This window comes from Pteronotus mesoamericanus, unplaced genomic scaffold, assembly GCF_021234165.1.
Source record: "Pteronotus mesoamericanus isolate MK-2021 breed Mesoamerican mustached bat unplaced genomic scaffold, CSHL_Meso_final scaffold_36, whole genome shotgun sequence".
NCBI lineage: Eukaryota > Metazoa > Chordata > Mammalia > Chiroptera > Mormoopidae > Pteronotus > Pteronotus mesoamericanus.
The window spans coordinates 11,595,803-11,610,328 of record NW_026555313.1 but is presented as its reverse complement, the minus strand read 5'-3'; the positions used below and the strand labels follow the sequence as shown (position 1 = coordinate 11,610,328).

General features: G+C 41.1%; 1 protein-coding gene across 1 annotated transcript in view; it reads left to right on the top strand.

The window, feature by feature from the left end:
• The first annotated feature begins 1,948 nt into the window (after positions 1-1,948).
• The window catches only part of GUCY1A2 (guanylate cyclase 1 soluble subunit alpha 2), a 340,761-nt gene continuing 328,183 nt past the window's right edge, over positions 1,949-14,526 (top strand). The window contains exon 1 of the mRNA XM_054592483.1: positions 1,949-2,363. Within this exon, the coding sequence (XP_054448458.1) occupies positions 2,076-2,363 (288 nt within the window). The 5' untranslated portion in view covers positions 1,949-2,075. The remainder of the gene's footprint in view (positions 2,364-14,526) is intronic.

Sequence of the window (14,526 nt, the reverse complement as noted above, 5' to 3'; positions counted from 1 at the left end):
TTGAAAGGTAGTGTGTAAGTGATAGCACCCATTTTTGATATCTTTAACGCCTATTTAAAATCTGAGAATCAGATATGTCTCTGAATCAATTTGAGTGGATGTTTCCAGAATACAAAAAGAAATCTCAAACAGCATTTATATTTATTTGGGCCCTCATAAACAACTGCAAAGATTTAAAGTTAAAAGCAAATTGGGGTTGGAGTAAAAGTACAAGATTGTGGTGTTTTCTTCTTTGTTGTTGTTGTTTTGGGGTTTTTTTGTTTGCTTTCTTAAACGTAATCCACAAACCGATCTGCCTTCACCTTGTAAGGGTTGGTCCTTAAAACAAAACAAAACAAAACAAAACAAAACAAAACAAAACAAAAAAGAACCCTTTGGCCTCAGTATCATTAGGGAGCTAAAGCCAGAGCCCCTGAACTTTTCTTTCCCGGAAAAGGAAAGGTGGTGAGGGTGCTGATATGCTGCAGAGGGAAGCACCGTGTAGGATTCTCTTTTCCAGCACACTCTTATTTGCCCCTTACTTCCCACCCCTTCCCCTAAGGTCCGAACAAGTCTGAGGCTTTTTTGGAGCTAAAGCAAGTGCAGTGGGGCCGGTGCTTAGAGCGGCTGCGGGTTTGCAAGGAGGCAAGGTTTGGAACGGAGCAGCTCCACCGAAAACTCTGAGCAAGAGCTGTGCTTGCCCTACGGCGATTCTGTTCTTGGGTTTGTTAAACCTTTCTCCCACTCCCCTTAGCTTTCTGGGAAGCAATTGTCTGGGAAGCAATTGCAGCCAAGTGCAAACAGTATATTTGGCGCAAAGAGCCTGTAGAATGAGGGACAAGGGATAACTCCCTGGTTTTAGGCCAGCCGGCTCCTAGGTAGTGATGTCTGCAGAACTGCCCCCCAGCCCACGAAGCCGCAAACGTGGCCGCAGGTGGCAAGCGGAGCTGTCCAGCACCAGTGTGGAGCCGGCGGGAGCCAGGAGCCCCGCACGCCCAGCAAGGCTGACTCTTGGCAACAGCGCTGTCGCCCGAGCAGACGCTGTCCTCATTCAGTGCCGCCCGGCTCTGGGCTCCCTCCGAGCCCACGCGACCTCCTGAGGAGGAGCACACTCGTCCCCACAAACTGCTTCAGCAAGATAGGTGCCAACATGTTGCCCCTTAGTTTTTGGAAGCGTCTCCTCTGGAATGGGCGGGCTGGACCGGTGGGCCTTTCGCCAAGCCTGAGAACTTCCTAAATAAACTCAAAGGAACGCGGAAAAAGGACAAATATGGACCCTTCCCGTGCCCCCTCCCCTTCACGCTCTCAGGCTTTCCCGAGGAGGATCCCCTCCTTTTCTGCGCCCGCCGGGCCCGTCTGCTCCCCAGCAGTCTCTTCTGCGGGCGAGGGTAGGGTGTTTGGGGTAAGGCCCTTTGGTCAGATCTGAGCTATGGTGCACTCCTTCTCGGAGGAGGAGAAGGTAGGAGCGGGGAGGGCGCGCAGAGGACGGCAACGAAGTGTCCTCATTGCTCCTGAAACGTGGCGACAGGCGAGGCAGAGACTCCCAATGAGTATGATGGCGACACGTGATACGGGCGGAGGGAGAGCATGGGGGGGGGGTGCGGTGTGGATAAAGGGAGAAGGAGGGAGGCGGGCTGCAAAGAGAGGGGCGGGAGGAGAGAGGGAAGGGGGGCGAGATAGGCGCGCAGGCGGTAGAAGCCTGTGCCTCCCTGACAGCACGGGCCGCAGCCCTCTCCGCCGCGCCGCCCACGGTCACACACTTGGAGCGTCTCCGCGAGCCGGAGCGTGTAGCACGGCGATGCGCCGACGCGGGCGCTGAGGCGGCGCCGCGCTAGCAGCAGCAGAATCGGCGGCGGCTCCCTGCCCAGCCCCGCGCAGCCGCCGAGCCCGGGCCCCAAGGTGCGGCGGTGCGGAAGTTCCCGCCATGAGCAACGGGCTCCGCGGCCTCGGAGGCTCCCTCCTGGCTAAGCGCGATCGCAGCGCCCCGTGGCTCCAAAGCGCCTAACGACGCCGCTCGCCGGTCCCGCTGCTGCAGCCTGTGCTGCCACCCGCGTTCCGGCTGCCGCCGCCTCGGCCGCCGCAGCACTGCCATCAGAATGTCTCGAAGGAAGATTTCGTCCGAGTCCTTCAGCTCCCTGGGCTCTGACTACCTGGAGACCAGCCCCGAGGAGGAGGGGGAATGCCCCATGTCCAGGCTCTGCTGGAACGGCAGCCGGAGCCCTCCCGGGCACGCCGAGCCCCGCGCGGCCGCTGCCGCCGCTCCGGCCCCGGCTGCCTCCGCCGCCGCCGCCGCCGCCAACGCTGGGGCAAGGAGGGCGCAGCGCCGGAGGCGGGTCAACCTGGACTCGCTGGGCGAGAGCATCAGCCGCCTGACTGCACCCTCGGTGAGCCGGGGCGGAAGGAGGGCCGGCGCGTCCGGAGAGAGTACGGGGATCGGGAAAGTTGGCGCCGGGCGAGCGAGACGGGCGCGCAGAACCCGACCGCTGGGGGGCGGCCCGGTGTCACCCCACCAGGCCTGGGGCTCCCCGTGGCCCCGGGCGACACCCCATCCCTGGGCTCTGAGGGAATGGGGCTTAGCGCACGCTAAAGGAGTAAGACTTCGCTCTCCTGGGGTCTCCTGATTCGAGGGCCCGCCGGCCCACCTCTAGCCTTTCACCCTTTTGACTGCGACGGCCCCAGCGCTCCTTCACACCCACCTGTTTTCTTTGCCCCAAACTTTCCCAGGCACTGTGTCCCGCAGTTCTCATTTCCATGTGTTTCATCTCTGTTCTCCCAAAGGGGCGCTTACCCCTTCCAGGAAACGCTTCCTCTCTTTTTTTCCCACACTCTTGGTCTTCTTAGCGTGACCTCCTCTGACATCTTTGAATTCCACAGCCTCTTTGCATTCTCTGTTGCATCCCTTTTCTCAAGTCTTCAGGAACTGGCTGTCAGATACTTTTTGAGTTGCCTTCTAACAAAAAACCCCCTCTAATCCCCTTTCTCCCCATCTCATAGCCTTTTTAATTATTCACTGAGCATGGTTGGCTCAACGTTTTTCTCTGGGCAACCCTGGTGTCTGGTTTTCTAAACTTCTCTGGTATTTCTTGCACCCGGACCGCAAACCTTCGCTCTGTTTTCCCTGAATTCTTCAGTGCTTACTCACTCATGTTTTTTTGTGCCTTCCTTATATTAAGATCTTCATAAATATCTGTTGAATGAATAAATGCCTTCCCAACCCTCTGAACTTAGGCTCATTTCGCGATGTCTGTATCAACAGTTCCAGGTATCTGCTGGACTCGCCCCGGTTCTAGGTATTCTTCAGAACACTTCTGCTCATTCTTGCTGAGGCATTTCCGCTACCCTTGACATATGCCATTTGCAGGAATGCCAGACCTGTATTTTAGTCGTTCTCTGTCAGTATGACCTCTGTTTCAAAGGAATCCACACCATTGCAGATGAATCAGAAGGAAATGCAGTGTTAAACCTCCATCCACCTTTTATTCCCTCCCTGACCTTGGACAAAAGGACTTCAACTCCTGACAGCAGTTTTACCTACTTACTCTCTTTTGGGACTTTTACTTCTTTGAAGTTTCCAGAATGAATCTGAACTTTGACCTTGTTTGACTACTCTTGAGTCTCCTTTTGAAAATACTCTTGCAATTGATGGAAGGGGGGACCTGACAAGGAATGGCATCCTGAGGGGCTGGGCACTGATACCAGGGAGTCCTGCAAATATCTTGGTGGCCCTTGCGTTAATGGGGTATGACTTTTTCTTTTAACAATGAAACTATTCTTCCGTCACCTTCCTTTTCTTATATGTTAGCCCTTTGGTTTACTTTTCTGCCACTTCTTCCTTTGATAACCTACACAATGGGTTGGCTACTGTTTCCTATTCTTCACTGCAGATATTTCTCAGGAAGTGTGATTTTAGGAGCTATTTGATGTTGCAAGTTGTTGAACATAGTGTTTATTAAAGGAGTCCAGTAATCCTGTGCATTGGTAGTTTTGTGTCAGTACCTGAAGCACATTTATGTGCTAATTCTTCAGTACAATGGATTCGTATCTGAATACAATGATTTTACTGAAGATAATCATTAGTTTGGGGGGAGTGTTTTTTTTTAATGAAGACTCAGAACTTATGAATTTCTAAAAAGTATTGGCAGTACCTCTGGTAATGCCAGTTTAATTTAACACTCTTTTCAACAACTTACATGTAGATAAAATACACAGAACTCAGGTATTTACTACCAGAATAAGAGGGAAGAAATACTCTCTGATTTTAACCTTTATCCGTCATATTTGAGTGACTCTGACATTTTGCTGGATAAAAAACCTCTACCTATGTAATGGTTTTTAGGATGAGAAACTTGAAAATAATTATGGTGATGTAATATATATAACACCTATATGTACTTTTCATGCTGTAAGTCTTTTCTATTTTGAAAAGGATCTGTCAGCTGGAATGCTCAGAATATACTGGTGAAAATAGTATAAACATTTTCAACCTCACAGGGCATGTATAAAAAATTCCCACTGGCTAACTATATCGCCAGTAGACTTAGCAATACAAAGAGAACACAGGTTATATTTCAAAGCAGTGACTTGTTTCTGTGGTTCTCACCACCCTCCCCTCATCTTTATTTGGTAAGCTAGAACATTACTTCAAAAAGTTCTAGTAGATTCACCCTCCTACATCGACAGAATTCTAAACTTCTCTGAAAACACTTGTGGAAACAGGATCTGTCCTGTCTTTTACAGAGCTGAAGGACTTAAAAAAAGTCTCTGAGAATAGTCATTACCAGGGCATTCTTACGTGGAATTTTCTAGGTTTTTTTTTTTTTATTGTTATGAGCTTTCTTGAATTCATTACAATATATTTCAGGAGAAACTATACTTGCTACGGAAGCTAGCTTTTTCCTAGCTGCCTCATCATGGAATATTGTCTTAATCACTGGGAATTTGTTCTTTATTCAGAACAATTTGCAAATAAGAAAATGGAAACGAATTTCATAAATACCAGAATATCGCCAAGTAATTGAACTAGATATTTGATCAATGGAGTAGTCAAACTCTGATTTTTGATATTTAAAAGTTATATATATATATCACTGCTCGTTATAAAGATCATAACAAATTACACCATTTTAATGGTAAAGTAAATTGAATTGATAAAATTGAAAAATATTCAAGAGACCTGGTTCTCATTCCTTGTACCTTGGACGACTGAACATTTCTGTATCTCTACGCATATTATTTTAAGTCTCTAGGATCCTCCTCATTTGTAAGGTGTTACCTAAAGCCCCTCCCTATTCTGGGGTTCTACGGAGATACATAGTATATTATCAAGCTTTTGATAAACTGCCATAATGCCATATGAAAGAAAAATAAACACATATTATGAGCTTTAAAACTTTGAAGGAAGTAGAGTACATTCTTAAATAAGGGGATTACACTCATATTTATGCCACCCAATTATTAAAAGATGTTTGAGGCCCTCCATGTGGCAAGTATTATGCAAAGCACTGGCAATGCAATAGCCAGAAAAAAATATTCCCAGTCTTTGACCTCATATGACTTTTTTAATTATAGTCTTTATCTTAAGGAAACTGTACTGAGTGAAATCATAAGAGTGCCAATTGTCTTGGGGATGTCGGAGGTAAGTTTATATATTGTCCACTTTGGGTATTTTGTTCACTATGGATCTGTGGAGTGCAGCCATAACAATAAAAATAACCCTGAAGATGTGACTTGAAGATGCATAAATCACTTATTATGTTATTTATTTGGAAGTAATTTACTTGGGAACACATATGGAGGAACAGCTGGGGATTTTACATCAAGGGTGAATTTAGTAACTCATCTATTTCTATTTTATTCTTATAAATGAGAGTTGCTTAGAACCCTATCACTTTGTCATCGGTTTTGGGTTTGCTAGTGTCAGCCTGTCAGTGAAGATACTCCAGGAGACCAGCAGAAGGGCAAGGCTTCCCTAGTTTTCTTGTCAGACGACCACTGGCTATTACAACATTGCAGGTGGCTTTGAAGACTTGAGAAGCTACCGAGAACTGAATGGCAAGGAAGAAAAGTAGCAGAAGTGGAAGGATGACAATAAGGGGAGGAAAGCTGCTGACAGAGGATAGCCCAAGAAAATGGGAGAACAGTGAGCAAAGACAGAAAATGAAGGGAAGTCTGGATTCAAGCACCGAAAATGAAAAAATGATTTCATTATTTTAGGAACGGTATTGTATTGATACAAGCCTATGAGAAAGTGAAAGGACATAAACATACATATTTAGCCTCCTCCGAAATTACAATTAGCTCTCTGACATGTGTAAACTATTAAAGAAAGCCTTGACAGTGTGAGTGTAACTGTCATGTAAATAATGAAAAATATATAAAATACATTTGTGAGGTAGGATATTTGATAAATTTCTGTATCTTAATTGAAGTTTTTAAAATGCGGGCTCAATTTAGCTAACAAAGTTCTAAGGAACAGATTCATTACCATTAGAAAATTAAACAAAATATATTCCAGTAGTTTAATATTTTCACATTTGTAAAAAATAGATACCATAATTTAAAATCAGAATTTAATGGCCACTTACTACTTTTCTCTACCACAGAGTTCAGAGTTTGAGTCATGGGTTTGAAAAACCACCTCCTGAGCCCCTTTATGAATGTGAGACCCTGGGAACACCAACTCTTATCTTCTTGGAGCCTTAGTTTCCAATTTTGTAAAATAGGAATAATAACAACTTTGTAGATTTGTTGTGAAAGAGGAGGAATATTCTTTTAAAACTCCTTGGACTCAAGAAATGATAGTTTTGGGCGAAGATCCATTAATTTCAACTAAATTTGAATGCCTCCGACTGATCTAACATTTCCTTTTTTTTCCTCAGTAATTTACTTGCTAGTAACCTTATTAAGTAGTTCATAGGTTAACTGATGTCATATATCTAAGAAAGAAAAAAGTGATAAGAAGTGGTTTGTTTTGTTGGCATTGCCCAGTCAACCCATTAAAAAAAATTAAAACTGGAGTTCTTTTCTGGATCCCTGGCTATGACTCGTGTGTGTACACAAGCGTACGCAATCACTGTGGCTTTAAACATTTTTATCAAAGTGCAGGGTGTTGTGTGGCAATAGGAAAACCACTATTATAAATTTTATAAGAATACAAGAACATATATATTTGGTAGAATGTAGATATTTCACAACAAATTACTTATAAATTAGAAAAAATTAGGTGAAAGAGAAACTGCTTATTTCATTTGCCTGAGAATTTCAAGCATTCCCCATCCATTGCATTCAAACTAATTTGTACATGTGTTCAAAGTGTCAGGCTATGAGATGCAACAAGTACCTAGCTGATGGCATTTTTGTTTTGTGTACAGCACTCTTCTTGTTTGGCTACCAACTCAATTGTTAAGCCTTCATTTTAAAGCTAAATATTGACAATAGGAAATAACGTACATGATTATGAGTTACTAGGTACAGGTGATGAGTGATTACATATTCTTTTTTAGTATATAATTTATCTGCCTTGGGAAGTGTTCTCAAATATTATTATGTATTTTTCTCCTCTGTATTATCATTGCTCTTTTCATTCATCTTTGATTTGTCCTTTTGCTTCTATCCTATGGAGCTTAACATAAAATTTTTAAAAATGCATTTTATTGAATATGATAGTAAAATAAATGCATTATTTCCAGATGTATATATTGTTCACTATGAGTTATTGAGAAGGTATAATGATTCCTTTTGGAACTTCATACACATCTAGGAAAAACTAGTAAGTGGCATAAACAGGGAGAATATTTGCAAGGGCTGCCTAATGACTAGGTTTTCTTTGTAGGCCCTTGATTGACACATGAGCCAGGGATGTAGCTCAAAATTTAAAGTTCCTATTTTTAAATCCTGACTCTACTCTAAACATTCTTATGTTTATATCATATTTAGCATAATAACTAATGAATGTTCAATAAAATACTCAGAAAAGATGAATGGATGTCTTTGTTTAATCATCTAATTGCATTATTTCTCTTATGTTTGATTTTTTTTGTGTGTGTTATACTTGGTTTTGTCAAGCAATATAGATTTTATATCCATTCTGTGGGAGATGAATTCAAGAATGCAAACCTGTTTGGACGTGACATCTGCCATTTAAAGCAAAACTTCAGAATGAAGTTGTGCTAAAAGAGAAAAGGCGAGGTAGTATCCTTCTGGTTTTCGTTACGTGGCATATGTATATTTTAAGAAGTTAGGTACATGAAATGACCGTCCTGCAATTTCAAATGAGAGAGAAATGTTTGTCAGCAAGTGGTCTGCTGTTGCCAAAAACTCACTGCTAGGAGAAGGAATGACATAGTCGTGCTCCTCAAATACCATTTTGGGACAGAATCTTAAGATCTAGAATTATGTGCTTTAAGCTCAGAGCACCTAATAAAATTGAAAATTCCAGTCTAGAGTGATTTAAGAAGTAGAGGAGCTGGAAAAATCTCTGAAGGTTGGCGATTTGTGGGGCTCTTGTGGGCAGTTGAAAAGAGTGAACATTCTTACGAATAGTGAGAAAATCACTTTCTAATACCAGCTTTATTTGAGATTTATTAAATCGTTCTTCATTTAGGCTAGTGGTTAGCAAACTTAAGTGAACATAAAAGAAATCTGAATTAAATGGATAAAATGCAGATCCCTGGGCCTCCCCCTCAGAGAGTCTGGTTTGATAGCTGTAAGGAGGTATCTGGACTTTATATTTTAAACAAAACTCTAGTCTAGGTGGTTGCTAGGCACACCAAAATTGTGCCTTAAGGTTACTGAATTCCACGCCTTCAGGATCACTGATCTAGATTCAGCGAGGTCTGCAGATTGATTCACGGCGGGGTGGGATGGAGGGGTGGTGGGTGGGTGTGTGTGTGTGTGTGTATGTGTGTGTGTGTGTAAAGAATGATTCTGGAAGCAGCTCCTTTGAGGTGAATATCTCCAGGTGAATTTTTGCCTTAATAGGGACAGAATAAAGGTGGTGACGTGGAGCCACATCCTATGGTTGTATCCTTTGTGTTCAAAATAATCTTGTTGGTTGTATGGCAGAAAGTATTTGAGGTTTCACCGTTTGTAGTTTTAATTTTTGTGCCTTCTCTTGCCGTTGTTCCTGAGAATGCTTTGCCAGCTCCCCTGAGTTCAGTAGGTCACATGTCATTGCTGTAGGTGTGCTCTGGCCCTTTCCTCAAAATAAAGAAACAACTATTCAAAATGTTGAGGATGGTAGAGGAGAAGGGAGGAGGGTTGTTAATTAGGGTCAATTTGACAGTACCGTCACTTAACTGTATTTTTCAGAGTGAGGTTGACACCGCATTTCTTACTTGTTCACATGCCTGTGAAAATTATTTAAAAAAGGTGAAGGGAGAAAGAAACAGATGTGGATGCTATAATTTATTATGTTTTTTTGCCTAGAAAGGAAGCAGTAGGAGGTTCAGATATTAGATGTATAGAACTACCTATCAAATCTTACTGAAATATTACCCTGGTTACTAATCTCTACATCCTTAGCCAATAAGTCTTTCTCTCATTCAGAGGATAAGTTGAATTCTCCAAGTAAATGGTGAGTCAACATTTGAAGAGTTTGCGTTTACAGAGAACTCTAGAGCTAGTCTACCGAGAGAGGGGGCTGTCTGTGGAAGTCCTGGTGTCACCTGAAGTCCACTTGACTCCTTTTCCATTCACTTTACTGTATTTGTTTTGTGTGAGTCTGCTGTGCCCAGCAGAGGAAATAGAAATGTTCTAAAGTGTTCTTTCATTCCTCGTTTTATGCCTATGCTTCTACATGTATGAGCCCTCCAATTTAATATTGTAAAAGAACGGTTTTTCTACTTAGGTTTGTATACAAAATACACGCAAATCCACTTTGTTTTCTGTCACTGCACTTTTTCCCTTATATAATACTAAATTATTGCTCACATCTCTCTATTAGGACTTACTGTGTTGTACTGTGATTTTGGTTTATTCTGCCTCCTTAAAACAGAGATTTATGTATGTCCATATGTAGTAGAAAGACTGATTTATAAAGGCACTCAAATGTTTGTTGAGAGAATGAATAACTATGTGAATAAATCCTTGAGTAGTCTGTGATGTATCTGGTGATGCTCTGTAGGCTGTGATGATTTTGTGCTGCCATTTTTAGTTGATTATTTTAACTGTTCTCTTTGTAGCTCTTTCTTAGACACAAATAAGAATAAATATAGTTGTAACATTTTTCAGAATGCTTTAGGGTTTTCAAAACTCTCCCATACTAGGCATCCTATGGGAGCTTCACAATAGTCTCTAGATTTAATGCCAGTGATCTCTAACTTTGGTTAGTGTGATTATCTTAGTCATAGTAAGTATTTGGGGAAGTGTATGTGCTGACACTTGTAAGTGTGTACTAGCTCTTACAGAGATGTATATCATTGTAAGATACAGAGATGGTATCTCCACCATGCTGTTTTGTTCATTATTATTTCAGTGTATAAGAAATCTTGAGTTATTAAACATTCTATTAAGTAAAAATTTCAGCAAACCAGCACATCCACATATCTATCCCACAGTAATCATTATAGACAAAATAATGATGCAGGGGGATAAAGTCCTTGGGAAGAGTGATAAAATTAGAAATTTTTGATTTAAAAAATGGGGAGGAAAAGTGACCAGAAAAAGGTAGAAATATTATTGGGTATATTTTGAGGGCCCAGCTGAGTTTGAAGATAATTTGTAGCCCAAGCTGAGAGGATGAGTATGATTTGGAGAGGTATCAAGTGGTGAAGGTATTTATTGTATATTAAAAGGCCTCTATGTTAAATTAAACTTGAAATGTTTGGGGGAAATCCATTGGAATGGAGGGTCATGTCTTGGGATACAGTGAGAGTGAATGTCAAATGAGGTAGACTGTAACATTCCAAGGCATTTCTAGCCTTTCTGTATTGTACATGTATATCATATTAAGCTTATTGAAAATATATCTGGGTCTTATTCTTCCACTACTCAGTTAATTGTCTTAGAATAGCTGATTGATTTCCCCAGGCTACCTACCTCCCACCAAACCAGAACCGATAACTGATAACTAGTTAGTCTTTGAGAAACTCGGTGCTAATTTCTTGATTAGTGTTTATGTTATGTTTTTAAAAGTAGATAATCCTTGAAAAATATAAGGATATTCAGTTATATCTTTCAATGCATTATTTATGGGCTTTGGTTTCTACACAGTAAGGTTTCCTTGGCTCAGATTTGATAGTGCATTGCTTCTTGAATATAAGAGAGCCTATGGTATTTGAGTAATGGGTAGCAACCAAAAAATTTCCTATTGGAGAGCACAGCAAATATTTTCTTATCCAAAAAGATAAAAAGCAGTTCTGATGAATCAGACATTCTGATGAAGTAAACTATCACATATGCACTATCAGTTTGTGAGTAGATGATATTCAATAAAATACACTTAAGAGTTAAACACTTCATTTTGTTAATCAGTCTTTGATAATCCCATAGACTGGTGGGATTATCAGTTTTACGTGTTTCAGTGACTCAGTGTCATTAGTGTGAGTCTTAAATATCACTGTGCTGTAGAGGTGTGGACATCCTGGTAAGTGGAGCGTTTTAGATAATATAATGCTTTATTTATTTACTTGAGAGATTTTATTTATTTATTTTTAGAAAGAGGGGAAGGGAGGGAGAGAGAGGGAAACATCAATGTGTGGTGGCCTCTCGTGTGCCCACTCCTGGGGACCTGGTCTGCAACCCAGGCATGTGCCCTGACTGGAAATCAAACCTGGGACTCTTTGGTTCACAGGCAGGTACTCAGTTCACTGAGCCACACCAGCCAGGGTGTTAATCTAATGTTTTATAACAGGACATTTCTTCTACATAGGAACACTAAGAACTAAATGGTTCTTGTGGTCTGAAAGAGTTAAAATACATACTTGATTACTAATATTCCACCAGGGAATCTCTTAGGCAAAGAGAGGCAAATTAGGAGTGGATTTTAACAAAAAGATTAAAAATAAACTTAGAGATCTGTGCATTATTTGGTTAATGTGCTTGTATTGTTTTCTTGAAAAATACATGTTAGTGTGTATGTGCAATGGGGACAGATGCTGCAATTCAATAAATACTGCGTTCTGATTTTTGTTTTAATTTGACTTTGGGGAAATAACTTTTCTGTCTTTGTTTCCCATCTCTGAAATCATATATAATAATAATAATAATCTCTCACTCAGGGGTAAATATGCCATAAAATGTGAACAGTAAATTGATGATATTGTGTTTACCATTATTAATTTCTTCATTGTACTGCTGTGCTGATTTCTTGAGCACCAAGACATTGGTTAAGATTCCTCTCCTGTCTACATTCTGGGAAAATAACAGGTTTTGCAGTCAGATACTAACTCCTGCATTATCTTGTGCATTCTTGGGTAAGTCTCTCTGAGGCTCAGTTTCTTATCTATAAAATGAAGGTAGTAATTTATAGAATAATGAAAATTAAAAGTATATTGCATTGCACAGTGTTTGGAATATAGTAAACAATTAATTAATTTTGATGCCTTTCTTAAATCTGTCTTATCAGTTACCTTACAGATCTGCATATTGGTTATCACATCTGATACCTCGTTATCTCCAGCCATGATCTTTGGCAAAACCTCTTAATATTTTCTTTCTTTAGAATTCTTGTTTAGCACTACTATGTTTTTCTGGAGACATTTTTAACATTTTTGGGTGTATAACATTTTAGGATTATAAAATATCCCAGAAATTTCTTCCCAGAAATCCTAAAAACAAATGGGATCTTACTGGCAACTTATTTATTCACTCACTCAATCCTCACATTCATTCATTCAGACAACATTTATTTAGCAAATGAGAACTTACTGATTCATTCAACGTGTACTCCATATGTGTTAAACACACTCATGAAGTGAGAGATTCAGACAGAAATTGGTAGTCCTTTGGGATTTAAAAAAAACATAAAATTTCATTTTAAAAACTACAAAATAATGTGCCCAACAGCTATTTCTACCCCTCGTGCCTTCTGCCTCTCCCTCACATTCTATGTGGACCCTTCCTTACTTGGCATGATGTGGAGGACCTGTGACAAAGGAAGGGCCTGTATGTAAAAAGACCAGTTGAAATTTTAATGATGATGATGATAACTGTTGATTTATCAAACCTTTACCATGTACCAGGCATGGCACCAAGGGCTCTGCAGATTGTATTCCATTAAATACCCACACAGTAGTGCAGGAGGGAGGCCTTACCATGGTCTACGAGGTATCACGAAGAGCCTGTCTCTCTGACCTCACCCCCTAATGCTCTAACCCCCACTCACAGTTCTCCAGTGCATTCCTTGTGCATTTCAGGCAGGTGTCATCTTGCCTCAGGACTTTTGTCCTGCTCCCTTTGTCAGAAATGTCTTCTGGCTCCAGTTTTTGTATTATAATGACTCTTTTGTGGCTTTCTGATTCCTGTTCCATGTCACCTCCTGAGACACTAGTCCCCCTGCACCCATTATTCTCTTTTGCATCACTGTTAATCTCCGTCATAGCACTCGCCATCAGAAGTTACCTGTTTATTTACTAGTTTACTTATGTGGTACCTGTATTCCCTCACTATAATTTAAGATCTGCGAGAGCAGGACCTTGTCTAGTTGCTCACAGTGGTCTTTGCAGTGCCTAGATTAGTCCTGGCTCAAGGAAGGCTCTTAATACATCTTTGTTGACTAAATGAATTAGTATCATTTTGAGAGAAGTCTTAGCACTTGGGAAAAAAGGAGCCTAGTTTAAAAAAACAAAACAAAACAAAACAAAACAAAACAATGTATAAGGTGGGAGGACAAATTACCTGTGTTAGGCAAGTATGATGTATCCAGCATTTTAAGTGTTTTCATAAAATATATCATTGGATTTACAGAATAATTTTATGAGAGATTCAGAGAAGTTGAGTAACTGGCTTATGATCACACAATTAGTGATAAAGATAAGATTAGAATCTTGGTCTGTTTGCCTCCAATCTCTGTATTCCTTCCACTATATTATTATATATATCAAACCCCTGTGAGTGTGGTGGATATTGTGATTTAATGCCTAGATGCCCCTTTAGGAATGAAGCCTATTCACCTGGATGCTAGGAGTGCTAGCGATTGTCATCCTCAACTGTCAGTTCCTTACATGTATTTCCTGGACTGAAGAGAGCTGCCTTGTCCAAGGTCATCCCCCATTCCAGCGGCTAATGAGCGACAGGATATTGAAGGCTTGGTCCCCAGCCCTAATACAGCCAGCCCTGAAATTAGAACTCCATGTAGGGTCAACTGGGGCGACCCACGAGACTGCTTCACAGTCCAACTTCTCCCTCTTTCCAATTTTGATGTGGATCTAGAGAACACCCCCTAATAAGCTCTCTGCATGCTAATCTTTTCAGAGTCTGCTTATCAGGGGACCCAACCAACAACAGTGTGTTTGAGAACCACGATGACATTAATAGAAGTGCAAAAGGCAGCACCAAACAGATGATATTTGGAAGAAATAATAATGATAACTTTGGATATAGAGTTTT